This window comes from Halichoerus grypus, chromosome 9, assembly GCF_964656455.1.
Source record: "Halichoerus grypus chromosome 9, mHalGry1.hap1.1, whole genome shotgun sequence".
In the NCBI taxonomy this organism is placed as follows: domain Eukaryota; kingdom Metazoa; phylum Chordata; class Mammalia; order Carnivora; family Phocidae; genus Halichoerus; species Halichoerus grypus.
Window position 1 is genome coordinate 117,634,246 of NC_135720.1, and position 25,888 is coordinate 117,660,133.

Sequence of the window (25,888 nt, forward strand, 5' to 3'; positions counted from 1 at the left end):
ACTTTTAGCCATGTTTCATTTCTCCCTCCTTCTATATGAGATTATATTGCCCTCACTTCCTGATAGCACCCAACCCAGAACAATTTCGCTTCCCTGAACCTTCCCCCCAAATCACCTAGCACAAACCCTAGTCCTGTCATTCCTAACCTCTTCTAGTGAGATAACCTCTGCGGAGTTAATATATCCAGTTGCTTGACTATGGGTGTGTTCCTGGTGGTCTTTGGCTGGAGGGCATTGACACTTTTAGTCTTACTCTCTACCGCATCCCGAAATTTTAGCAGAGGGGCTAATAGAGGATGTTCATCCTGAAAGTCCAGTATTTTGCTTAGCACATAGCTGCTTGAATAAAGATCACTTATCCAAGCTTCAGTGGCAGCCAGGAAGACTAGTTATTACGGTCAGTGGCATAAAGTTGAAGAGCTGTATTAGCTTTAAGGAAATTTCCTCCAAGACAGCTGGTGTCCTCTGCCCTTCCTGGTGCATACTGAGAATTGGAACATGGATAAGCTATCTTCACTTCCCAAACCATGAATAGGAGGATCTGACCCCAGTAATTGTGGAGCTGAAACCTGGGGGGAGGGGTTCTGAATACCTGAGGTAGTGGCCTGATACCTTGGGCTGTCTACCTCTTGAACTGTATGAAATAAACTTCTATTTTGCTTTAAGACTACCTTTGGTTTCTGTTACAACTGAACTTAAAAGCTGATAAACTGGGTCATAGTAGGTACTTAATCAATGTTTCCATGCTCATGGTTTAACTACCACCTATACTGTAAAACACTCAGATATGCAGAAGACATTTATATCACTAGTTTTAATATGAATACCAAACCTGTATACCCACCTATTTTCTCTCTCCTATCGGAGATCTTAAAAGGCAGCTCAAACTCAGTAATTTCAAATTCCTAGCATTGTTTTCTCCCTTTCTTTTTAAATGTTAGTTATGCAAGCCAGAACTACCCTGATAAACCTGAAATACTTTCATTTTGATCTCTTATTTTCAAATATCTACTTTTCTCCTGTTCCACTACCCAAGTCTATACTATAACTCACCTGGACTACTGAAGTTACCTTTGAAGGCACTTCCAAGCCTGGTCAGCTCCATACATTGAGTCAATCTTGTTGAGAAACGGATCTAATCCATATCAACCTGCCTAAGACCCTTCAAAGGCTTTGGTATTAAGAAAAAGACCCAAATCTTTGTTCTGCAAGGCCCTGAGTGGTTTCGCTCTTCTTCCTTCTGCCTCATCTCCTACTCTCCCCATTTCTTAGCAAACACCTTAGCTTGGACTTTACTCTTCCACCTCAGGCCTCCTGCTTGTCCGTCAGAGCTCGTCTCAGATGTCACCTTCCTAGTCTCCCTTTATTACCGACTCCCTTTTCATTATGTCTCACTTTTGACAGGTGTGACCTTACACATATTCATGATTTTTTGATAAACGTGTCTCCCCTGTAGATTTAAATTCATTGGTTTTAGTTCTGTTATTTCTAGTGTCTAATATATTGTCAGGGCCACATTCAAATCTACAAATATTTGTTGAAAGACCGTTTTAGCCATTACAACTCCAAAAACATCAAACCTACAAACATGGGTAGAATATTAAAAAATTACTCCATGGATACTTGGCCTTTCCTTTCTCCTCTAAAACCTTACTCTTGAACGTAATGCAGCCTGGTGTGTTTGATGCTTACAGGTTAATGGGACCTCGCTGGTTCCTTCAGACTGAAACTCAAGCTTTTCCTTTCTCCATCACCACTGTGTATGAACAAATGGAAGAATAAAGTGACTACAACAAGAACAGCCTTATCTGCACCTCCAGAGATGACTGGAACACAGGGATTGAAGAAAATGCTTGTTTCCACTGCATTTATTACTAATATAAAAAAATGTTAAAAAGAAAAAAAATTCATTCTCAGTTCTCCAACGGCTCTCATCCTTCCGTCTTGCCCACACAACTCCTGACCCATTTCCTCAGGGCCAGTTCAAAACCGAACCTGTTCACTGCCGTTTTCACAGAAAACAACCAGTGCCAGGGATGTAGGGAAGAAGGTTAGATGAGGGCGACAGTACTGTCCAGGTTCCACCCAAAGGTAGGCCGGGTGGAGATTCACAGAATTCAGACGAAAGGGCTGGTGGCCTCACAATGACGTACTCTAACTAAGTGGGCTGGAGAGGAAATAGGGTAGCCCGTCAGAGGCTTCAGAGGACATCTCATGGGCTTGTGTCAAACCCAGAAAAACCGACACCAGGAGAATGGGGAGACCAGGGAGGCAGTCTTGTGGAAAGTTTCACAATTCTCCCATGTTGGGAGGTGCGGAAAGTCTAGAGGGCACCAAGAGCCTCACTCATTTTGGCAGAAAAACTTACTCTAGTGTTGGGAAGTCACAAAGATGCCACGGACACTGAGAAAGGCTACGTACGAGGGGATGCACAGTTTCACAAAGCACAGTGATCACAGACCAGAGCGGTGGGGATCATGCTACTGACGTAGAAACTACAAAATCCAAAAGCAGGGAGAGTGGCCTTTCAGGGAGTAACTCTGCACCCGTCATCCATACTTGACCCCAGGTCAACCTGGTGAGTTTCACAGAGCAACTGGCAACTTCGGGGGTAGGGGCTGTCACATAAAAAGGACTTAAAACAAGCAGCTAGAAGAAGGGAATGGTAGGAAACTGCTCCAGGGCTCTCAGGAATCGAGGGCAGTACCGGGGGCTGGGTGGACAGATGCACAAGAAACAGCACCAAAGAGGTTTCCTGTTCAGCAGTCAGTTGGCGAGGGGGAAGAGGATCCAGGAGGCAGTTGAAGGGAGCAAAGATGGGGTCCTGAAGGCGAGTCTCTGGAGGCTGGATCAGAAGAAAGCCCACACACTGGGCACCAGTGATGAAACACAGCTCTGGACCCCAAATTGGGGAGGTGGCGGATGGGGGTGGGTGTCACTGACTGAGGGTGGTGGGTGGAACAGCCTCACAGTAGCCATCACAGGGCCACAGGGAAATACATGGCCGCTGGGTCAGAGGGCTCCTTCCAGCCTCGATGGGAAGGCACAGTCTCACAGAGGAGGTCCATTGACGCCTGGGTGGTAGAAGGCACAGAGGTCCTCGTATCGACAGTGGCCCTTTTTGGCAAAGTGTCGGCAGACAGGGCGATTGGATTTGTCTGTAAACAAGTGAAAATTGGTAAGTTTAAAATATAAGAAAGGAAACAAATGTAACAAAAAGCAGAGATAGAGAGGGCAGTCAGATTTTCTACTCCCTGCCATTTCCAGACATTTTAGAATGGTAGAGTCACAGGCATTCTGGGAGTGATGGGTATTAAATGTGTATAGGCATTAAAAAATGGACCTCACCTTCCACAACTTGGGGGCCATCCTTGGGCGGGCAGGTATTTTTGATAAGAGACCAACTTTTGAGCCTTCGAGGATTTCTCTGCTCTTTGTGAAAGCCTCCCCTGGAAGGACCCCCATGGCCTGGTCCAGGAAAAGGAGGTTCAGTATTGGCCCCCCACCAACCACGACCATATGGGCCACACCTGGGGCCTAGGCCTCCCCGAATTGGGCCTCTGCCCCGGGGAGGAGGTGGGAGACTCAGCAGTGGTGGAATCATTGGTCCCCTTGATCCTGGAGGACCTCTGTGAAGAGCTGGAGAGAAGGAGAGAGAAAGAAAGACATGGAAAGGTGATCAGTGGCCAGCTTAATCCGGATAAGGAAGCCCTGTGTTTTTGTTTGTTTACTTTTTATTGAAGTACAATATACATACAGAAAAATACACCAGTTTTAAGTGTACAACTCAATTACCATCAAAGTAAACACACCTGTGTTTTTACCACCCAGGTGAAGGGATAGAGCCTTCTTAGTACTCGCAATTCCTCCCCCCCTTTGTGCCCCTCCTGCCCCACTATTCCACCCTCCTCCCCAAAGGTAACCACTATCCTGACTTCTAGCACCATAGGTTAGTTTTTGCCTGTTTTTGAACTTCGCATAAATGGAATCATACAGTCTGCATTCTTTTCTGTCTGGCTCCTTTCGCTCAACATCGTGTTTGTGAGATTCATCCAGGTTGCCTGTAGCAGGAGTTCGTTCATTTTCATTGCAGTGTAGTATCCCATTGCATGCACACACAACAACTTATTTATCCATTCTACTGATGGTGGACATGTGGGTGGATTCCAGTTTGGGGCTATAACGAAAAATGCTGCTATGAACATTTTTATACATGTCTTTGTTACACATATGTATGCATTTCTGTTGAGTATAAACGTAGTAGAGGTATTGTTGGGTCCTAGGGTATATGTATGCTAAAGTTTAATGAAGTCAAACTTTCTTTTTTAAAGTGGCTGTACCAATTTACACTCCCACCGGCAATTGTTCCATAGCCTTGACAACACTTAGTATTGTCGATTTTTTTCATTTTTGCCATTCTGGAGAGGTTTTTTTTCTTTTAAATTGTGGAGCATGTAACGTTAAATTTGTACATGTAATGTAACGTAAAATTTGCTTTTTTTTTTTTTTAAAGCAAACTTTATGCCCAACGTGGGGCTCGACCTCACAACCCTGAGATCAAGAGTGGCATGCTCTACCGACTGAGCCAGCCAGGTGCCAAAGATTTGCCATCTTAACTATTTTTAAGTGCATGTTTTAGTAGTGTGAAGTAAATTCTCATTGTTGTGAAACAGATCTTTAGAACTTTTCCATCTTGCAAAACTGAAACTCTATAGCTACTAAACAACTCTCCTTCTCCCCCTCCACCCAGCTCCTAGTAACCACCATTCTACTTTGCTTCTATGAATTTGACTACTTTAAATACCTCATAAGTGGAATTATACATTTGTCTTGTTTTGATTGGCTTGTTTCATTTAGCAAGATGGCTTGAAGGTTCGTCCATGCTGTAGCATGTGACAAGATTCCGTTCCTTTTGGGGGCTGTGTAATATTCCGTTGTATGAATATGTATGTGTGTATATATATATATGTATTTTGTTTATTCATCTGTCAATGAACATCTGGGTTGCTTCCAGCTCTTGGCTATTATGAATAGTGCTGTTACGAATATGAGTGTGCAAGTATCTCTTCAAGATCCTGCTTTCCATTCTTTTGGACATATACCCAGAAGTGGGAATGCTGGATCACGTGGTAGTTCTATTTCTAATTTTTTTTGAGGAAACTCCGTAGTGTTTTCCATAGAATTGCACCATTTTACAATCTCACCAACATGCACAAGGGTCTTAAGTGTTATGTTTTCGTCTTGTGATTATTTAACAACTAATGATACTGAGTTCTTGTTCACATGTTCTTGGTCATTTAGATCTGTTTTTGAGAGAGTTCTGATATTTTGCCCATTTTTCTAACAGGTTGTCTAAAAGAGTCCTGTGTATATCCTAGATACAAGCTCTTTATCGGTTCTACTTATTGCCAATATTTTCTACTCTATGACTTCCTATTAATTTCTTAATGGTGCCATTTGATTAATAAAAGTTTAATGTAGTTCAGTTTATCAATCTTTATAATGTTTCTGGTCTGTTTAGGAACTTCTATCTCCTCCAAGACCATGAAAATATTTTTCTTTACCTTTAACACTTAGATCTACCGTTCACTTGGAGTTGATGTTTACATACAATATGAATAGGAGGTCAGAATTCATTCCCCCCCCATGAATATCCAATTAATCCAGCATCATTTACTGAAATGACCACTATTTCAGCTCCATCTTCATCATAAATGAGGTGTCTACGTATGTGCAGACCTATTACTGGACTTTTTGTACCGGGCTATTGACTTTTAGGTCTGTTGTTGTGCCAATACCACACCATAACTAATATAGGTCTACAGTAAATAGTGATATTCAGGGTAAGTCCTCCTACTTCAAGACTGTATTTGCAGTCTCTCAGCCTGATCCTTTGCATTTCCATGTAATAACACAGAATGCTTATTTCCATTATAGGGATTGTAACTGGAAATGCATTGAATCTATAGATCAATTTGGGAATAAGTGACATTTGTATAACATTGAGCTTTCCAATCTGTGAATATATAACATCTCTCCATTCATTTCTGTACAGAATCCCTGATCTTTTGGTTTTAAGTCCTCCTGGGTTTTAGTCCTTCCGTTGCTCCCTTCTCCAGGACCTAATCAAAGAATCAGAGCCCCCTCATCCTCACCTGACTTGGGGTCACCAGGCTTTCCATTGGCCATGGGGGGAGGGCCCAGAAGACTGGGTGGTCCTAAGAGTAGATATGAAAGTATAGTCATCAGAATAAACTAACGTACCGATGATCCTCTTATGTTTTTTTACTACTCATTTCTTAATTCAATCAGTAAAGCCAGATACATTCTCAGCAGTGTTACAAGTTCTCAGGCAAATCTCCCTGCCCTTTCCTCAAAAAAGCGTTTCTAGTTTGAAAAAAAAAAAAAAGATAATGCGGGAAGGGTATCTTTCTCTTTCCCTTACATAGTTGCTACCCAAAACATCCCAGGTGATTCCAGAAGTAATCCAATCCCTCTCTTTAACTGCTGGCCAATCAGAACGATCCCCCCCGCCCCAGAGTAGTTTAGGGAAGGCAGCACTTCTACCTTCCCTGTGCAAGTCTGGTAACAAATTGTTATCCTAGTCATCGCAATCTGCAACCTCTCTAGGGCCCCCTCTCCCTTGCCGTTCTGCGACTGCGCACACGAGCTCTTTATCCTCTCCTCCCCTGCCTTCTTCAGAAAGGTTAGAGGCGGGATCGAAGTTGAGGGGTCAAGGAAGAGAACTCGCTCAGGGTTCCACACCGGACAGCCTCCTATCCCCGCCCCAGCGCTTGCGCCCTTCCTCCTTCCGTTAGAGCCCCCTCCCCCGCACCTTTTCAGACCTTAACCCCTCGCCTCGGCCAGCTGACAGGCATGTGCACACCCCTCCCGAGCTCCTCACCGATGGGACTCCCATCCTCCTCGTCTCCAGTCTCTTCCCGCTCTGGCAGCGGGGGCTGCTGCGGTGGCGGCGGCTGCTGCTGATTCTGCTTCTTTCGTTTCGGCATCGTGGTTGCGGCAATGGCTGCAGCGGGATTTGGAGGGCAGTGAGGAAGGGGCACGCTGGGATTCTATTTCCGCTTCCGGGGGGTGGATGGAGAGGCTGAGGCTCCCGCCATTTCACTTCCGGAAGGCTCCGAGGAGCTTTTGTGCGGCTCATTCTCTCATAAAACGCCTCCCTCGGTCTCTGCCAGGCACAGAGGCAGTTTCAAGCCTTCTTTTTGTTGCGTTCCTATAAATGCTTTGAAGAATTCCTCTCTTATCCCCTCGCTGAAAAAAAACCCACAACCGGCTCCTCATTGTGTGCCATAGAGTCGATAGGCTCTCGGGCCAGAAGACCTGAGAGAGCTGTCGCCCCTTAAGATCGCCACATCCGGTTCCCGGTTACTATGGTAACGGCTGCAGTCACAACTTCATGCCCTCTGACCTCTCTCCAAAAATCCTTGTCCCACCTGGGTCTCCTTCCTCGCCTGCGCTTGCCTTTATGATCTGTAAACCTGCTCCTTATCGCTCCCACAAGGAATTTGGGTCCCAGGACTCTTCAGACCGCTACCCGCCCCTCGAGACGTCTGACCCCGCCCCCAGCGTAGACGAGCAACTGGACTTCATTCCCGGGACGCGCAGTCCCGTCTTTCCATTAAGGTCAAGCCCGGGGTGGGGGTGGTAGAGTAGGTTCAGCGCATCCACGCTCCTCTTTCTCCCAGGTGGTAGGACCCGCCCTCCGCTCCACCGCCCCCTCCAGGTGAGTGGTAGCTTCCCCCCCAGCGCGCAAGGTAATGGTGACACACGTTCCCCCCTCCTCCGAACGCGAGTTGGTAGCGTCCGTGACGAAGTTAGCTTGATCCTCCCACGCGCGCCTCCTCCCTCGCAGCTGCTGCGCCCTCTCCGTGCCACTGACTCTCACGTGCGGGTAGCCCACCCCGCATCCTCGTCTTGCCTCGCTCCCAGAAGGAAGTGGCCGTATTTCCTTCGCCTTCACCCAGGCAACGGGGGGGCAAATCGGCCAGGCCCGCCCGCTGACGTCACCTCATAGCCCCGCCCCCTCTAGGGTCCCAGGCCTTTGCGGCGGGGGTTGCCCGGGGGGGTGGGGGGGAGTCAGTTGAGGCGGCGGGAGCTCGGCGGAGGGTGGGCCAGGTGACTGGTCCAGGCCATGCCGAGAAAGAAGCCCTTCAGCGTGAAGCAAAAGAAGAAGCAGTTGCAGGACAAGCGGGAGCGGAAGCGAGGTCAGTGCGGTAGCGAGGGGAGGGGGCGGGGCTCGGGCTCCCGCACCTCTGGAAGGAGGGGTGTGCCCGCCGCATCCCTGCGGGGCGTGGGAGTGGGTGTTGGCCGCGTGCCGACGATCGGGATTCTCTCACCCCAGTCTCCCTGGAAGGGGTGGGAAAGGATGGAGAATTGGGGGAGGGGAATCCCTCCAGCTCGAACGGGGCGCCATCCCCGCAGGTCCCTGGAGGAGGAATGACTCCCCCCCCCCCCACGCACATCCGGTAGGGTCTTGGGCAGGATGGTGGAAGGATCGGGCCTCAAAAGAAGTGGGGTGGTGTGAGGGGAAGCCACACAGACCGGGGCGGGGGTCTTACGGCCCCTTAGAGCCGTCCCATATTGGCGTCACCGCCTCCTCCCCGCAGGGCTTCAAGATGGGCTGCGATCCAGTTCCAACAGCCGCAGCGGGAGCCGGGAGCGGCGGGAGGAGCAGACCGACACCTCGGACGGGGAATCTGTGACCCATCAAATCCGCAGGCTCAACCAGCAGCCTTCCCAGGGGCTGGGTCCTCGAAGCTATGACCCAAATCGGTGAGAGCAGGCAGGGGGCGCTGGCCGGGGCATCCCCGCCTACCCGGAAGTGAGAGTGTTGGGGGGAAAAGCTGGCTGCTGCTGGTGGAGGAGGAGGGACTGGGATGCCGAGTATCCGCAGGCAGCTGGCTCACCGGAGCGGGCCACAATCCTCCCTACCGGAGGGGCTGGAGAGAGTTCTTGGCTTTTAAAAGGGCGAGGTTTAGGGGAAGGCCGAGTGTTGCGGGAGAGGTACTGGAGGGAGAGTCGACTGAGAGGAGACTTGAACAACTCTGGAGAGAAAGCTCTACGGAGGGGAGTTTGTGGCCACGGGATTGCAAGAAATGCTGCGGTCCCTGTCCCATTAGATACCGGCTGCATTTTGAGCGAGATAGCCGCGAGGAGGTGGAAAGAAGAAAGAGGGCAGCCCGCGAGCAAGTGCTACAGCCGGGCGGTGCTGAGCTGCTGGAGCTGGACATCCGGGAGGTCTATCAGCCTGGCTCAGGTGAGAGCTCAACACCTGGATGTTTGGGAGAGGCAATGGGCTGGGGGAAGGAGGTTGGAGGAGGAAAAGCTGACTGTGAGGGGTGAGAGGTCTGGGATCCACTCTTGAGCCCTGAAACTATTCTCGGACTTACTTGGAGTTTTTCTTAACTTCCCAGTCCTGGACTTTCCCCGACGTCCTCCTTGGAGCTATGAGATGTCCAAAGAGCAGCTAATGAGCCAGGAGGAACGGAGCTTCCAGGAGTATCTTGGGAAGATTCATGGGGCTTACACCTCTGAGAAACTCAGCTACTTTGAACATAATCTGGAGGTGAGAATGGAGTGGGGACAGGAGTTGGGCATAGTGACCCTTGGTCCAATTGGTCTGGGGTCAGTCAGGAGAGGAATTCTGGACTTAGGTACTCTTCCACTGATCTTGTCTTTTCAGACATGGAGGCAGCTGTGGCGTGTGTTGGAGATGTCTGACATTATTCTGCTTATCACTGATACCCGACATCCAGTGAGTACTGGGGGTGAGGGTGACAAGGGGGATGGGGGAGGAAGATTCTTGTGGGGTAAAGGGCAGAGGCAGGAGTTGGGAGATGGAGAGGTATCTTTCTTTTCTAGTCTTCTCTACCTCATAGTGATGTCTGCAGTGAGGAACTCAGTCCTTTATTCATCAGTGTCACAGCTTGTCACTCCTGCTCTGGTTAACAGACTCTCTTCTTTACTTCCTTTGATAAAGAACTACGTATCCCGTTTTCATTCCACCATAGCTAAACCAATAGAAAGTTCTAGTGTGGTGCTCCGTGGGATTCTGTGAAGGCAGTTGGGGGCTTCCCCCGCCCCACCACATCAGTCACTACAGAACTCAGCCTTACATGGAAGGCTAGGATAGTGGTTAAGGCTCTAAACTTGGCTGCTGGACAACCCTTGTGTTAACCTGGCTCTGCCACTCCATTGCTGTCCTCTAGTGGGAGAAAGAGGTCTCTGGGGACATTTAGGTTGGAAGTCCTTAACGGCACGTATACATGCCCTCGTGCACATACAGACATGTGTGTGTGCTCACACGCACTCACACATGCTCATCACAAGCCTGCAGACATGTGCATGAGTATACGTGCATGCATATACATGCAGATCGTTGTGTGCACACAAAAACAGGTATTAAGTTTTATCCCAACCCCCACCCCCATGCCTGACCCCAACCTTTACGCCAGTGTGCTAGGTATCACTGTTTCCTTGTCCTGTTTTTGGCTCATTTCTATCCCTAATCAGGACCTGTAAGAAGTCCCCCAGAGACAGATGCACAGGTATTGCTTACTGCTACTTTATTTTTCTAGTTCAGTTTTGCTGATTTACTCTTTTGCCCCAGAATCTGCTACCACCAGAGTCTTGTCTCTGAGTGGTGCCTGGTGAGTGGGGAGCTGGAGGCAGAGAACTCTGGGTTGACCTCTGATTGCTCCCTCCTCTCACCAACCCTGTCCCAGGTTGTGAATTTCCCACCAGCACTTTACGAGTACGTGACTGGAGAACTTGGGTTGGCCTTGATCTTGGTCCTGAACAAGGTGGATCTAGCCCCACCGGCTCTCGTGGTTGCCTGGAAGCATTATTTTCACCAACACTATCCCCAGCTCCACATAGTCCTTTTTACCTCTTTCCCTCGGGACCCCCGCACCCCAGAGGACCCTAGTAGCGGTGAGTGGGCAATGAAGAAGGCAGCATGGGAGAGGTGGGGTGGCAGGGGACAACAGGGAGAACAGAGAGCCTCGTTGACAAAGGAGTACCTGATCTTGGGCCTAAGGGTGGTGGGTGAGATGGGGTGCATAAGCCCATGCACTAACACTTGTGCCCTCTGATCTCAGTTTTGAAGAAGAGTCGGAGGCGGGGGAGAGGTTGGACTCGGGCCCTGGGGCCAGAGCAGTTGCTGAGAGCCTGTGAAGCCATCACTGCAGGGAAAGGTATATACTCTTAGAGGGGAGCTGTGGAAGGATTTGGGGGTGACCCAAGGCCTGGAGTCATTTTGCTTACCTTCCCTGAAGTTAGTCCTTTCTATTATGGATGTAGGTGAGCAGCCAGGGGGAGGGATAGAAGAGGGAGCAAACTGACTTGGTGGCAACAAAGGCAGCAGGTAGGCAGGAGCCCCAGTGGTCTGTTGCCTTCAGTCTTCCCAGTATTTTTCTGAAACTCAAAAATTCACATGATTTCTGGGTGGGGTCAAGTGAAGGCTAGGGAGAATCTGTCATGTAGGTTGGCACTCTCCAACTGCAGAGGGTGCCAGTTAGATCAGCTGTGCAGTGCATAGTCTGTGCGGTCATCTGTGGTGGCCCTGGGGAGAACCTTCCTCATCTTCTCCTTCCCTGACAGTGGATTTGAGCAGCTGGCGGGAGAAGATTGCCCGAGATGTGGCAGGGGCCACCTGGGGAAATGGCTCTGGGGAGGAGGAGGAAGAGGAGGATGGACCTGCAGTCCTGGTGGAGCAGCAGACTGACTCAGCGATGGAGCCAACCGGCCCAACCCGGGAGCGCTACAAAGATGGGGTGGTGACCATCGGCTGTGTGGGTAAGGAAGTGGTGGCCCATGCATGGCGGCCTCCTCTGAAGTACAGAGTTTCAGAAAAGGGAAGTGTCGGCAATAGTGGAAAGATCCTGGCACCCTTGAGTTAAATTCAGGCTTTTCTTAGCTCTGTACTGATTTTGAGCAAGTTATTTACTCACTCTGAATCTTAGTTATTTTGATTTTTAGAATGAGGATGCTGACACCCAATTAGAAGAACAGATGTGAGGAACGAAGAGAATAGCATACGGATAGCCTAATGATGACTGACAAATAGTGTTAATAGTAATAATCACAATTGTTAAAATTTAATATTTACATGGTGCTTACCAGGTACCAGGCGTTGTTCTAAATGACATATATCTTAACTGTTCCATGGTATTCATCAATTTGTAGTAGAGAAATCACTAAGTCTTAGCAGAAGCTTAGTTAGCATTAGTATCTTTCTGAGATTTGTCTCTTTAAGTCTATCATCAAGGAGAATCTTCCCTGAATTAAGAGCCTTGTCTCTGCTCTTGGTGGGGAAGAAAGGAATGTATGATTAGGGCCCAGGGCCTCTTTCCTTTGTTGGTGGGAGAGGTAAGAAGCGATTTGGGCAAAGTTGTGGCATCTGAGGTGATAGGGGAATCAAATTAAGGAGAGTAGAGTAGTTAGTTGGGCTCCTTGGAAACGCTCCTGACTTTAGTCTTCTTTTTGTCCTGGCAACAACCTACCTGACTGCTGACAGATGGCACCCTTTCCAGTCCTTTTCTCCTGCTTCTCCCTGGCAAGGGTGGGAGGTGGGGTGTCCACTCTTTCAAGCGTCTGCAGTAACTTCTCTGTGTTCAGAGTTATGTAAGGGAGAGCATTTTCTGTGGCACAGGCAGTCCTGAGCTTAGATTTACTTCTAGTTATCGGCAAATATTTACTAAGTGCCAGGGGGTGTTCCAGGAGCACATTAAGCTGCCATGAAAGTGGCAGGAAAGTCCCTACTATCACAGAGCTTATTGCTTTGGAAGTGAATTGATTCATGATTTGAAATCATATTATTTAGGGGCAATGAAAGGGAGTAGAGAGTGACCTAGAGAGGAGGGTTCTCATGGAAAGCCTCCTCTGAGAAGAACCCGGGATGTTGAGAGGAAGTAGCCATTTGGAGATAGGGGAAAAGGGCCTTCCAGGCCAAGGGATCAGTAAATGAAAAGATCTTGATGTGGGAGCGAGCTTGGTGATTATGGGACAAGCCAGAGTGTCAGAGCATTGGGAGATGGGAGCCATGGGAATAAGTAAGATGGAGGAGAGGGGCAGGACTTGGGAGTTCATGGTCTGTGAAAGGGGCTGGCTGTAGAGCTGGGTCATGGTATCTCAGTTGGGTAAGAAGGGAAGTGAGGACATGAGTCCTGTATGGAATAGTGAAGATTTATTGGAACTGAGGAACAGAATAAGTGAGCTGGAATGATAGGATATCAGGGCAGAGAGTGGTGCTTGCAGTTGAGATTTTGGAGGTGTGAATTGACCAGATCCAGTGTATGACCATGGCAGTGGGTAGTTGGAAATGACCTTTGGAAGATAGATGCTGGCACTGAGAGGCCAGGGTGCTAAACAGGCCACCTGTGCAGATACCAAAGTCACCCAGAGTGATGGAGGTGGTCCTGAAGAGAGTGGCAGTGAGCCTCAAGGGTTTCCAGTCTTCTCCCTGGAGAAGTTCCGATGATTATGAGCTGCATGTCTCACTTGTATTGGGCATTTAGTGTACTGCAGGCACTGAACCACACAGTCGTATTTAATCCTGACCACTTTGAGCTTGAAGGTATCTGCACTTGTAAAATGAGGAAACAGAGGCTCAGAAAATGAAGTGAATTGCTTTGAGGTTACAAAACTGATAAGTGGAGACGCCAGGATTCAGCCCTGGCGGCCCAGAGTCTGATTTGAAATATGCAGGGTTATACTGCTTCCTTAATTTCTGTGCCTTACTTCCCTTTTTATCTATGGCTACAGTACTGCATCCTGCCTGTCGCAGAGTAGGGCACTGTCCAATGTTAATTTTTCTTGCCTGCCTTAGGTTTCCCCAATGTGGGCAAGTCCTCTCTGATCAACGGGCTGGTGGGCAGGAAGGTTGTGAGTGTCTCCAGAACTCCCGGCCACACCAGATATTTTCAGACCTACTTTCTCACCCCCTCTGTGAAGCTCTGTGACTGCCCTGGCCTCATATTCCCATCCCTTCTGCCCAGGCAGTTACAGGTATGAGGGCAGAGGGGGCAGGGAGGGAGAAGAGGCAGGAGGTCAGGAACAGACTGAGCGTTTTGTTTCCCCTCAGGTTCTGGCAGGGATCTACCCCATTGCCCAAATCCAAGAGCCATACACTGCCGTGGGCTACCTGGCCTCCCGAATCCCTGTGCAGGTCCTGCTCCGCCTGCGCCACCCAGAGGCCAAGGATCCCTCAGCAGAACACCCCTGGTGTGCCTGGGACATCTGTGAAGGTGGGCTTCATGTTCCTGGTTTCCCCTCCCCTTACCCTGAACCCTGCCTGTCTCCTCACCTCTCCTCAGAGGTTCTGCCATTGGTGAAGCACCTGGCTACTCATGCCTGGATTTCTGTCGTGGGGCCTGCAAGATCAGTGGCCTGGGATGTTCTGGAGAAAACTGGAAGAGCTGTGTTATGGGAATGGGGTGGTGGCGACTGGGCCCAGTTAATGGCTTCCCTCCCCACTATTGTCTTCTCTCTCTCCAGCCTGGGCAGAGAAGCGTGGTTATAAGACAGCTAAGGCAGCGCGGAACGATGTGTACAGAGCAGCCAATAGCCTCCTACGGCTGGCACTGGACGGCCGCCTCAGCCTGTGTTTTCATCCCCCGGGCTACAGTGAACAGAAAGGTCAGACAGCCAGTGTTCTTGTGCTATACTGTAGGCAGAAGGGTGTGGGCTTTGTGGCCACACAGAACGAGGGTCAGGCCTGGATTCTGTACCTGTCGGCCAGCTCTGTGTTCCTTAAGCGTCTTTGAGACAGTTTCCTGATCCGCAAAGGCAGGGTGGTAGTTGTCCCCTGGTCAGGCGGCGGTGGAGAGCTCATGTAGGCGGAGCTGCTGTTCAGTGCCCAGCACCTAGGAGTCTGAATGAATGAACGGGCGAATGCTGGCGGCTGCAAAACCAATTGTTACTCTTAGTCTTTGCGTCTTCCCCACCTTTCTTTGGCTTTAGTTCCTTGCTTAAAACTTTCCTTTCTTGTTTTGGTTCCCCAGGCACCTGGGAGTCCCATCCGGAGACCACAGAGCTGGTGGTTTTGCAGGGCAGGGTGGGGCCAGCAGGTGACGAGGAGGAGGAGGAAGAAGAAGAGCTGAGCAGCTCCTGTGAGGAGGAGGGAGAGGAGGACCGGGATGCGGATGAGGAGGGGGAAGGGGATGAGGACACCCCAACTTCAGCTCCAGGGTCCAGCCTGGCTGCCCGAAACCCTTATGCCCTACTGGGAGAGGACGAGTGCTGAGTCCCTACCCTGCTCCATTTGCTCCACCCAGCGTCTCTGCTTTTGGACTGACCTGGGGGTACCTCCCCTCTGCTGCCCCAGTTGTGAATAAAGATTGTCTGCTTTGTAGCCCCTTCCCCGAATGGACTGAGGTGAGAGCGGCTGTTTTAGCCACCAGCTGTGGGAGGCCTCTCTCCTCTTCTCCTTTCTTTCCCCTCTTGGGGAAGGAAGAGTTCTCTTAGGGGTTAATTCACTGGGTTGTAAGGCCCTGAAATCCACTGTCTCTGCTCACTCTCCCACCCTGCACCGTATGAATCCCATTATCAACATGGGGAGGGGAAGTCACTTCAGGCTTTGAGGCCTGGTCTGAATCCAACCCTCTTTCGGAGTTTGTGCCATTCCTTCTCTCTTGTGTGCCCCCCTGCTGCTAGACCTGGGTCTACTAAGGTCTACTAGTAAGGAGCTTTTTGGAGCAGAAGTGATAAGAGGTGTGACAAGCTGATGTCTCCGTGTGAGCTTTTTATAGGATTTATTCAAATTCAACAAATACTTATCAAGGACCAACTGTGTGTCTGGATCTCTGCTAAGCACTGAGCATATAAAGATGCGCAGACAGGGCCTGACCTAAATGTGCATGCAGCCTGGCCATGATTAAGACCACATTCTCAGGCACCCAAGAAGGGTGTGTGATATTCTCTAAATCTTTGGGGCTCATACACTATAATTCTAGGACTTCCTGTTGATAGAAATTTTTAGTTAAGACAGTGTTTGTGAAAATGGTGATTAAATGTGTACAAGTAGCATCTTAATTACTGGCAAACAACTAGTGTGCACATTTATGATTTAAGCAGACCAGCCCGTTAAGTACAGTGTTAAGCTTTATTATTTAAAGGCCCACACGCACTAAAGGTCTATGAGATTCATAGGAGAGGGCACAGAGCCAGTGGTTTATTTTTTGTTGGTTTTTTTTTTTAAAGATTTTATTTATTTATTCGACAGAGAGAGAGATAGCGAGAGAGGGAACACAAGCAGGGGGAGTGGGAGAGGGAGAAGCAGGCTTCCCACTGAGCAGGGAGCCCGATGTAGGGCTCGATCCCAGGACCCTGGGATCATGACCTGAGCCGAAGGCAGACGCTTAACCAACTGAGCCACTCAGGCGCCCCTTTGTTTTTGTTTTTGTTTTTGTTTTTAAAGATTTTATTTATTTATTTGACAGAGACACAGCGAGAGAGGGAACACAAGCAGGGGGAGTGGGAGAGGGAGAAGCAGGCTTCCTGCAGAGCAGGGAGCCCGATGCGGGGCTCGATCCCAGGACCCCGGGATCATGACCTGAGCCGAAGGCAGACGCTTAACGACTGAGCCACCCAAGTGCCCCGAGCTGGTGTTTTGAATCCCAGTTAGCCTGGTTGGGGACAGAGCAAAGATGATCAGTGCAGGGTCTGAGCTAGAACTCAGCAGGTAGCCAAAGCTATCTTATGGAGTCCTGTGCATCTCAGCAGCAGTCAGTTATCTTGTGAGTCAGGGCATCTGAAGACTTTCTGTACTTCTTTGTTAAGCAGGCAGCTGGACTCCTAGACTTAATTATTGGAGAAAAGGGAGAATGGGATTTGTTTTGTTGGTTGCCACAGTGTTGTCTGAGTTAAGTGGTAGCAAAAAGTATTTTCAACAGGTTGACAAACCTATACTGTTGGTGCAGGGGTGAGGAGAAGATGGAGTACCAGATTCCTTCTCTTCACTCTAAAGCATCCCCTGCAGGATCTGGGTCCCTGGGCAGTTTTTTTTTTTTTTTAAGAATTTTATTTTTTTATTCGTTTTTTAAGATTTTTTATTTATTTATTTGAGAGAGAGAGAATGAGAGACAGCATGAGAGGGAGGAGGGTCAGAGGGAGAAGCAGACTCCCTGCTGAGCAGGGAGCCCGATGTGGGGCTCGATCCCGGGACTCCAGGATCATGACCTGAGCTGAAGGCAGTCGCTTAACCAACTGAGCCACCCAGGGCAGTTTTCTGTAATGCCAGTAGAAACCTGGTCAATCCAGGAGTGAAAGAAAGGAAGTATATTTAGGAGAGGCTGACATGTTTGGCTTTTGAGTCCTGGTCACATTTCCCCAAGCTCAGCGTCTGTTGGTCCCAGTGAAGACATAAGTCCTGGAATTTCTAGTCCAGTGCAAAGATAAAATACCATCAGCATGTGAATGTGCTTGAAGGTTACTTAAAATGTGCGGTAAAAGAAAAAGTCCTAGTTAGAGAAAAGCCCATCTATCTCCCATCTTGGGCTCTTGAGCCTCGAGGCTGACTCTTCTGATGGAAGAAAGGAGCTAAGGCTCAGCTTCCTCTGAGGGTTCATGATGTTTAGGGAAGCAGAGGATTTATCTGCTTCTAGAGGTAGGGACATTGGAGTGTTCTCAAGAAATGGAGGAAAGGGAGAAAATCAGGATTCTACCTGTCCCCTCCCCACCTCCTCTGCAATGCTGCCTCTCTTCACTTTTATCTCTTTGGTGTGTCATGAATTTCACCAGGGCTATTGGGAGAGTCTGGGTGTGGGGATGAAAAGGTGAGACCTGGAGCTGAAGGGGAAGCTGAAGAGTGGGGATTTTTTTTTAAGATTTTACTATTTATTTTTTAAAATTTTTCATTTATTTTTCATTTATTTATTTTTTGCTTATTTGTCAGGGAGAGAGAGTGAGAGAGAGAGATATCACAAGGAGGGGGAGCGGCAGGCAGAGGGAGAAGCAGGCTCCTACTGAGCAAGGAGCCCAATGTGGGATTTGATCCCAGGACCCTGGGATCATGACCTGAGCCGAAGACAGATGCTTAACCGACTGGGCCACCCTGGCGCCCCAAGAGGGGGGATTTTTATGCTGAACACCTAGAAGGAGGTAACATCCCCCATGGGCTATACTGTAAATGATTCTTTCCAGGCACCTGTCAGTGACTCACTCACTGTAGCAAAGAAAGACTGGGAAAAGAACTATCTTAGCATCAACCAGATTTCAGAGAAGGACAAATAATACCCCAATACCAGTACCTGGGGCTAAGAGTTGAAACTAAAAGGGACAAAGGAAACCAGGGGTCCAATCTCCCTTCCATGCTGAAATACCCAAGACCCCTGTCCTCACATTCCTTGGCCTATGTCACATCTACTATGAGGATACTTGACCATGGAGGTCTGGGGCCCTGGCAGTTTCCATTGCTTCTGGCCAGTGTCTGTCTCTCTCAAAGTTTATTTATTTATGCAGTCTCTACACCCAATGTGGGGCTTGAACTCATGACCCTGAGATCAAGAGCCACATGCTCTCCCGACTAAGCCAGCCAGGCACCTCTCTGGTCAGTCTATTGATGGAGAGAACTCAGTGCTTCTCTCATTCATACTGACATTCTATTTAAGACACTGAGAAACTTCCTTCCAGGCGTCCCTGTTTTCAGACAGTTCTTTTTTTTTTTTTTTTTTTTTTTTTTTTAAGATGTTATTTATTTGAGACTTACAGAGAAGAGAGAGCACCAGTGGGTTGGGGGTGGTAGGAGCAGACAGAGGGAGAGGGAGAAGCAGACTCCTCACTGAGCAGGGAGCCCGACGAGCGGCTCAATCCCAGAATCCTGGGATCATGATCTGAGCCAAAGGCAGACGCATAACTAACTGAGCCACCTAGGCGCCACATCAGACTGAGTTCTAATCCTGCTTCTGGGACAATGTGCAGTCTAGGGTTGTTCAATTATCTGGGCCTCTGTTTCTTAATTTTTTATGATCACTGATACAATCAACAAAAGTTGGTTGAAAACAGTATGTGCCAGGCATGCTGAGTTTTCTGGAACAAAGAAATTGAATAAGGCATGGACTGTACCCTCAAGGACTAAAACAGCTAGATACTAATAATACAATAATTCTATAGCACTATGTAAATTAATTACATGTGTCCATTGAACTTCATAACTAAGCTGGCTAGAACTATAATCACCCCAAGGATTCATTCACCCACTGAACATTTGTTGAGCAATCACTATCTGCCAGTTGCTGCTAAGTGGTAAGTGATGTAGAAGTGGTCCTTTGTGGGGGCGCCTGGGTGGCTCAGTTGTTAAGCATCTGCCTTCAGCTCAGGTCATGATCCCACAGTCCTGGGATTGAGCCCCGCATCGGGCTCCCTGCTCTGCAGGAAGCCTGCTTCTCCCTCTCCCACGCCACCTGCTTGTGTTCCCTCTCTTGCTATGTGTCTCTGTCAAATAAATAAATAAAATCTTAAAAAAAAAAAAGTGGTCCTTTGTGGGACTCACAATTTATTGGAGAATGGAAACAAATAGACAATTACAAAAAAAGTATAATAAATGCTGTGAGAAGGGTCATATAGGGTCCCATGGGTTAGTGGTGGCTCCATGGGGGTGGGGGGTGTCTTGGGATGCTTATCAGGAAGAAGTGGTGGACAGGGCTGGAAGCTGTGTTTGTATAGCAAGTTATGTAAGACTGTGAAAAAGTCGGTAGTCTATGGTAAATAATTGCTATGAAAATACTCAACAGGGGCAGCTAAACCAGTCTTGGTGAGTCAAAAGAAGCCTAGAGGAACAGAGGTCCAAGCCAAGGCCTGAAGACTGATTAGGAGTTAGCCAGGCATTGAGAGGGCAAGAGCATTCCAGAGGGGACAGCCAAGGTTAAGGAACAAGCACATGACAAACTGGGAAGACCAATGTATTCAGCGTGACTTAGGGGCTTATGGTACAAGGGAGAGGTGGGGAAAGGTGAAGCAGGAGAGGGAGGCTTGGGCCTTGTCAGCCATGCTGAAGAGGGAGGCTTTATCCAGAGGAATAGTGAAGAACTTTAAGCCTAAAAACAAGGAGAGATTTGTGACTTAGATCACTTTGCAGTATAGAGACTGGTTTGGAAAGGGGAGAGAGATCCAAGGCTTTTGCAGTGATCCCAGGGGAAGAGAATGGAAACTGGAATTAAGGCAGTGGCTGATGGAAGAGAAGTAGTTTTATGGGGTGCTTAGGAGGTAAAGTTAATGTCTGGGGAATCGTTTTGCTGTGTGGGGGAGGGGGAGAGACAAGATTGCGTACCCTGTTTCTGACTTGACAACTGGGTGGGTGGCACCATTTTCTGCGACAGGGTTTATTCCAGTGGAGCTTGGAGGAAGAGGGTCATGGCTGCACAGATTTGGGTGGCATCAACACACAGCGGGAGGAGAGTAATGGAGATAGCCCTCAGAAAATGTGTAGCATGAGAAGAGAAGAGAGTTAAGGAAGAAAGTAAAGAACATACACCAAAGGGAAGGCAGGGCAAGAGAAGCCAGCTGACAGGGTGAAACCTGGAAAGTGTGGTGCGGTGAAAGCCCAGGTAAGAAGGCGAAGTGTGAGATGCTCCTGGGGAGTGATGACACCAAGAATGGGGAGTGGCCACTGGATTTGGCAGCAAGGAGCCTTGATGGTATTGGTGGGAGCAGTTCGATTGGACAGGTGAGATCAGAAGCCCCAGATGTCAGACGATGGAGGAATAATTTGGAGGAAGGAAATGGAGGCAGTGGAGGAAAGGATACAATTCTCAATAAATTTGGCCGTATTTGCAAGGAAAGAAAAATGGAGGGAGCAGAGTATATAGAATTGAGGAAACTTTTTTTTTTTTGTAAAGTTTTGAGTGTTTTAATATGCTGTTCAGAAGAAGGATCAAGTGAGGCAGAAAAGTTGGAAATGCAGGAAAGTAGGAATTAGAATGGGACAAGCTCTGGAGAGCAGAAGCTGGTGCAGAGTACCCTCCTGCAGGAGCCGAGTGGCTTCTGTCTTAATAGAAGGAAACAGCACTGACATTCAGCTGGTCTGCTTTGGTACGGCTCAACCAGTTGTTAGAACACTTCTGTGCCAGTTAGTATGTAGTATAAGTAAGTGCAATAAGCAGTAAACATAATTAATAAAATCTGATATGAACTCCTCGATTCAAGCTAATTAAGAGCTTGCAACAGCTATTGGTTAAAGGGTTTGCAGCGGCATCTGAGACGCTTAGCAGCGTCCTCTGCTGGTGGGGCAGCACCACTGCAGGCGGAGAGTGGCTTTGTACATATATGAAGCACTCTTTAAAATTGCCTGTTTAAATTATCTTTGAAGTATGGAGTTGCTACTGCTTCTAAATAGTTAGCTTCTATTTTTATTTTATTGCTAGTACATTGTCATTCTTGTGCCATTAAGTTGCAGTGTTTGAATATTTACAAATTCAAGAATTTTTAATAAAATATTAAAACCAAACTTGGGTAAAGGGAACAAAGTTTGGATATGTTTCTTAATGTGTCTTTTGAAATATCAAAGTGAAAATCACTTGATTGCTGGGGCGCCTGGGTGGCTCAGTCGTTAAGCGTCTGCCTTCGGCTCGGGTCATGATCCCAGGGTCCTGGGATCGAGTCTCATGTCGGGCTCCCTGCTCGGCGGGAAGCCTGCTTCTCCCTCTCCCACTCCCCCTGCTTGTGTTTCCTCTCTTGCTGTGTCTCTCTCTGTTAAATAAATAAATAAAATCTTAAAAAAAAAAAAAGAAAATCACTTGATTGCTGAGGAGAACAAAAAAAAATATTAATGGGATGCATCCTGGAATGTGTAAAAATTGCTGTGTAAAAATGAGAATAATAAGAAAATTCTTTCCAACTTTTTTTTTTTTTTTTTTTTTTTTTAAAGATTTTATTTATTTATTTGAGACAGAGAGAGAGAGAGAGAGAGAGAGAGAGCACATGAGATGGGGGAGGGTCAGAGGGAGAAGCAGGCTCCCTGCCGAGCAGGGAGCCCGATGCGGGACTCGATCCAGGGACTCCAGGATCATGACCTGAGCCGAAGGCAGTCGCTTAACCAACTGAGCCACCCAGGCGCCCTCTTTCCAACTTTTTAAAAAAATTTTTTAAAAAGCTTTTTAATTACTCATTTGACAGAGAGAGCACAAACAGGGGGAAGGGTTGGAGGGAGGGGGAGAAGCAGACTGCCTGCTGAGCAGGGTGTCAGACTCTGGGCTCGATCCCAGGACCCCAGTATCATTACCTGAGCTGAGGGCAGATGCTTAACCGACTGAGCCACCCAGTTTTATTTTGAAAACTAACATACAGAAAAACAGAAAAAAGAGATGATAAACACCCAAACGCTAAATACAAGGATTCAGCAACAGCTCTTTCTGCCGACAGGTCCTGTCCCCATGCTTTAATAAAATCACCTTTTTTGCACCAAAATAAATACATACATACATACATACATACATACATACAAGGATTCAACAAATCTTAATATTTTGCCATGTTTGCCTTACTTATCTGTATCTTTTCATCTGTTCGTATACTTATCTTTCTTTTCCTGAACTATTTGAAAGCAAGTTACAGACACCATCACCATTCATCCCTAAATCTTCGATATATATCTTACACAACCACAATGGAATTATATGATGAATTAATAATTTCTACTATCATCTAACATTAATCCATATTCAAACTTTCCCAATTTAAATGTCTTTTATAGCATTGATAAAAAAAAAAAAACAACAGGATCCATTCAAGTTCCATACTTGTACCCTCTATCTCTACACTGAGGAATTTTAATCAAGAAAGAATACTGTACTTAGTCAAATGCTTTTTCTGCATCTATTGAGAGGATCATATGGCTCTTGTCCTTTCTTTTATTTATGTAGTGTATCACATTGATTGATTTGCAGATGTTGAATCACCCTTGCAGCCCAGGAATAAATCCCACTTGGTCCTGGTGAATAATGCTTTTAATGTACTGTTGGATCCTATTGGCTAATATTTTGGAGAGAATTTTTGCATCCATGTTCATCAGGGATATTGGTCTGTAATTCTCCTTTTCGGTGGGGTCTTTGTCTGGTTTGGGGATAAAGGTAATGCTGGCCTCACAGAAAGAGTTTGGAAGTTTTCCTTCCATTTCTAGTTTTTGAAACAGCTTCAGAAGAATAGGTATTAATTCTTTAAATGTTTGGTAGAATTTCCCTGGGAAGCCATCTGGCCCTGGGCTCTTGTTTGTTGAAGATTTTTGATTACTCCTTCGATTTCTTTGGTGGTTATGGGTCTCTTCAGGTTTTCTATTTCTTCGTGGTGGTTCAGTTTGGGTAGTTTATATGTCTTAGGAATGCATCCATTGCTTCCAGATTGCCTAATTTGTTGGGATATAATTGCTCATAATATGTTCTTATAATTGTTTGTATTTCTTTGGTGTTGGTTGTGATTTCCTCTCTTTCATTTATGATTTTATTTATTTGGGTCCTTTCTCTTTTCTTTTTGATAAGTCTGGCTAGGGGTTTATTGATCTCATTAATTCTCTCAAAGAACCAGCTCCTAGTTTCATTGATTTGTTGTACTGTTTTTTTTTTTTTAATTTCTATATCATTGATTTCTGCACATACAGTGCAATATTGGTGTCAGGAGTAGAATTCAGTGATTCATCACTTATATACAACACCCAGTGCAAAGGGCACACATGTTGAATTACTAAATTGTTTAGAAACATTAAGGAAAGCTATTGCATATAGGATTTGATTTCCTTGTTATAGGGAGTCCACTTTTGCATATATTGACAACTATCTTATTATAAGTAAACATGAGAGGTACCTGGCCTGCTCAGTCAGTGGAGCATGTGACTCTTGATCTCGGGGTTGTAATTTCGAGCCCCATGTTGTGTGTAGATTACTTGAAAATAAAAAATCTTTTTTTAAAGATTTTATTTATTTGAGATAGACTGCAGAGCTAGAGAAAGAGCATGAGTGTGTTGGGGGGAGGGCGAGGGAGAAGCTGACTCCTCGCTGAGCAGGGAGCCCGACTCAGGGCTCAAGCCCAGGACCCTGGGATCATGACCTGAGCTGAAGGCAGATGCTTAAACAACTGCTTAACTGACTGCACCACCCAGGCACCCCAAAAATAAAAAATCTTAAAAAAAAACCAAAAACATGAAAAAGGACAGAGTTTAGAAAGGAGGAATAGGAGTATGACCTCTAGTTAGAGGAACCTATACTAATAAAAACATAAAACAGATGAATGAACCACAAATTCCTAAGTGAACCACAATCTGCATTGTTTTATCTATTTTCCTAATTGGGACATTCTTCCCATAGTCTCCCACATGAGAGGTATCACTTTATGATTCAGCCAAGAAATCAGATCTCATAAGTTCCCCCATTACTATCCCACTGTGGGCATGTTCAGTCATGTGCAACCAACAGCACACTTAAAACAAACTTAGCCAAAAATCAGATCTAGTGTGCAAGAGCCAATGAGCTCAGAAATGAGACTCATGGGTGTAGCCAAGGAATATGAGCTGAAGACAAAAAGGGTCCAGATCTACCCTGACCCAGGTAGACATTATCTCCAGAAATAAGTGATCAAAAAGTAATTCAGAAGCATTTAGTTACTTGCACACTAATTACTATTTTTCATGCACCTAACTTATTGACAGATGAAGCAATCAGTGGAGAGACTGAGTCAGGGATGAAGGCAAAATAAAGATGTGGTAGATTTCTACATTGGTGGTCCCCAGGGAATGAATGAACCTCCCAGTATTCATGCCCCATAGTAGCCCCTTACATGTTGAATCTGAGCTTGGTTACCTGACTTGCTTTGTCAAGGGGACATTAGCAAGTGTGATGAATACAGAGGCTTGAAAAGTACTTGCACCTTGGAGCTTGTCCTCTTGAAATGCTCTCTGTGGAAGCCAGAGCATGTAAGAGGTTCAACCACCCTGAGACAGCCATGCTGTGAGGACCTCAAAACCAGCTATGTAGCTAGGCCACACTGAAAAGCAATGAGGTGCAAAAGAAGCTTCTTGGGTCTTCCAGATCAGGTGCTACAGCCACTAGCTAAATGCAGCTGAGTGACTCCAGCTGATGCCATATGGAACAGAAGAAACTACCCAGCCAAGCTCTCAGACAGTTTAGTCCACAGAATCGTTGTTTGAAGCCGCATTATGCAGTGACTTTTATGCAGCAATAAATAAGTACAACACAGGATTTATAAGAGAAAGGGACAAAAAAAAATACTGCATTCTGAGAACAGTGAATTTTATTTGTATGTTTGAGGTAAATTGATTAGCTGGCACCGAGCAAAGTGGTCAGTCTGAAATTCTATCTTTGAATAAGTTTCCTAGGTATCAAATAAAACAATTTTTGTTATTTACTTATTCTCAAGAAAACCCTGAGGGTTTACCTATGGGGCATACTTGTGTAGTGTCCACCCGTGTCCTTTCATTAGCACGTTTGACCTTGTTAGTTCAGATCTGTACAATTTCCCTTATTAGGTTTATAAAAGAAAACCGAGAGATTGGGAAAGGTTGAGTGAGTCTGGAGGATCTGAAGCCACTCTGAACCGCTAAAGTTTTTTCCTTGTTTAAAAACAACACCAGAGGGTGCCTGGGTGGCTCAGTCGTTAAGCGTCTGCCTTCGGTTCAGGTCATGGTCCCAGGGTCCTGGGGTCGAGTCCCACATCGGGCTCCCTGCTCCGCAGAGAGCCTGCTTCTCCCTCTCCCGCTCCCCCTGCTTGCGTTCCCTCTCTCGCTGTGTCTCTCTCTGTCAAATAAATAAATAAAATCTTTAAAAAAATAAATAAATAAAAACAACACCACGGACCTGGGTGGCTCAGTCAGTTAAGCATCTGCCTTTAGCTCAGGTCGTGATCCCAGAGTACTGGGATCGAGCCC

At 47.0% G+C, this 25,888-nt stretch overlaps 2 protein-coding genes across 5 annotated transcripts; one reads left to right on the plus strand and one right to left on the minus strand.

Annotated features, from left to right (window-relative positions):
- Positions 1-1,840: 1,840 nt before the first annotated feature.
- On the minus strand, positions 1,841-7,146 carry PRR3 (proline rich 3). Of its 3 annotated transcripts, XM_036120404.2 has the most exons (5): positions 6,905-7,146; positions 6,156-6,218; positions 3,995-4,177; positions 3,349-3,639; positions 1,841-3,158 (listed from the first exon to the last, which is right to left on the minus strand). In XM_036120404.2, exons 1-5 carry the CDS (start codon positions 7,008-7,010, stop codon positions 3,052-3,054), a joined length of 750 nt encoding a protein of 249 aa, XP_035976297.1. In that variant the 5' UTR covers positions 7,011-7,146; the 3' UTR covers positions 1,841-3,051. The 3 variants fall into 3 exon arrangements, with proteins under 3 accessions (XP_035976297.1, XP_035976298.1, XP_035976299.1); XM_036120405.2 differs by lacking the exon at positions 3,995-4,177 and having other exon boundaries at positions 6,905-7,084; XM_036120406.2 differs by lacking the exons at positions 3,995-4,177; positions 6,156-6,218.
- A 552-nt stretch (positions 7,147-7,698) lies between these two features.
- Positions 7,699-15,373, plus strand: GNL1 (G protein nucleolar 1 (putative)). 2 transcript variants are annotated; one of them, XM_036120392.2, is made up of 12 exons: positions 7,699-8,225; positions 8,628-8,793; positions 9,141-9,277; positions 9,435-9,586; positions 9,704-9,775; positions 10,746-10,953; positions 11,121-11,216; positions 11,623-11,817; positions 13,850-14,028; positions 14,105-14,267; positions 14,518-14,658; positions 15,024-15,373. In XM_036120392.2, the coding sequence occupies exons 1-12, from the start codon at positions 8,153-8,155 to the stop codon at positions 15,263-15,265; spliced, it is 1,824 nt and encodes a 607-aa protein (XP_035976285.1). In that variant the 5' UTR covers positions 7,699-8,152; the 3' UTR covers positions 15,266-15,373. The 2 variants fall into 2 exon arrangements, with proteins under 2 accessions (XP_035976285.1, XP_077911730.1); XM_078055604.1 differs by lacking the exon at positions 14,518-14,658.
- Positions 15,374-25,888: the final 10,515 nt, after the last annotated feature.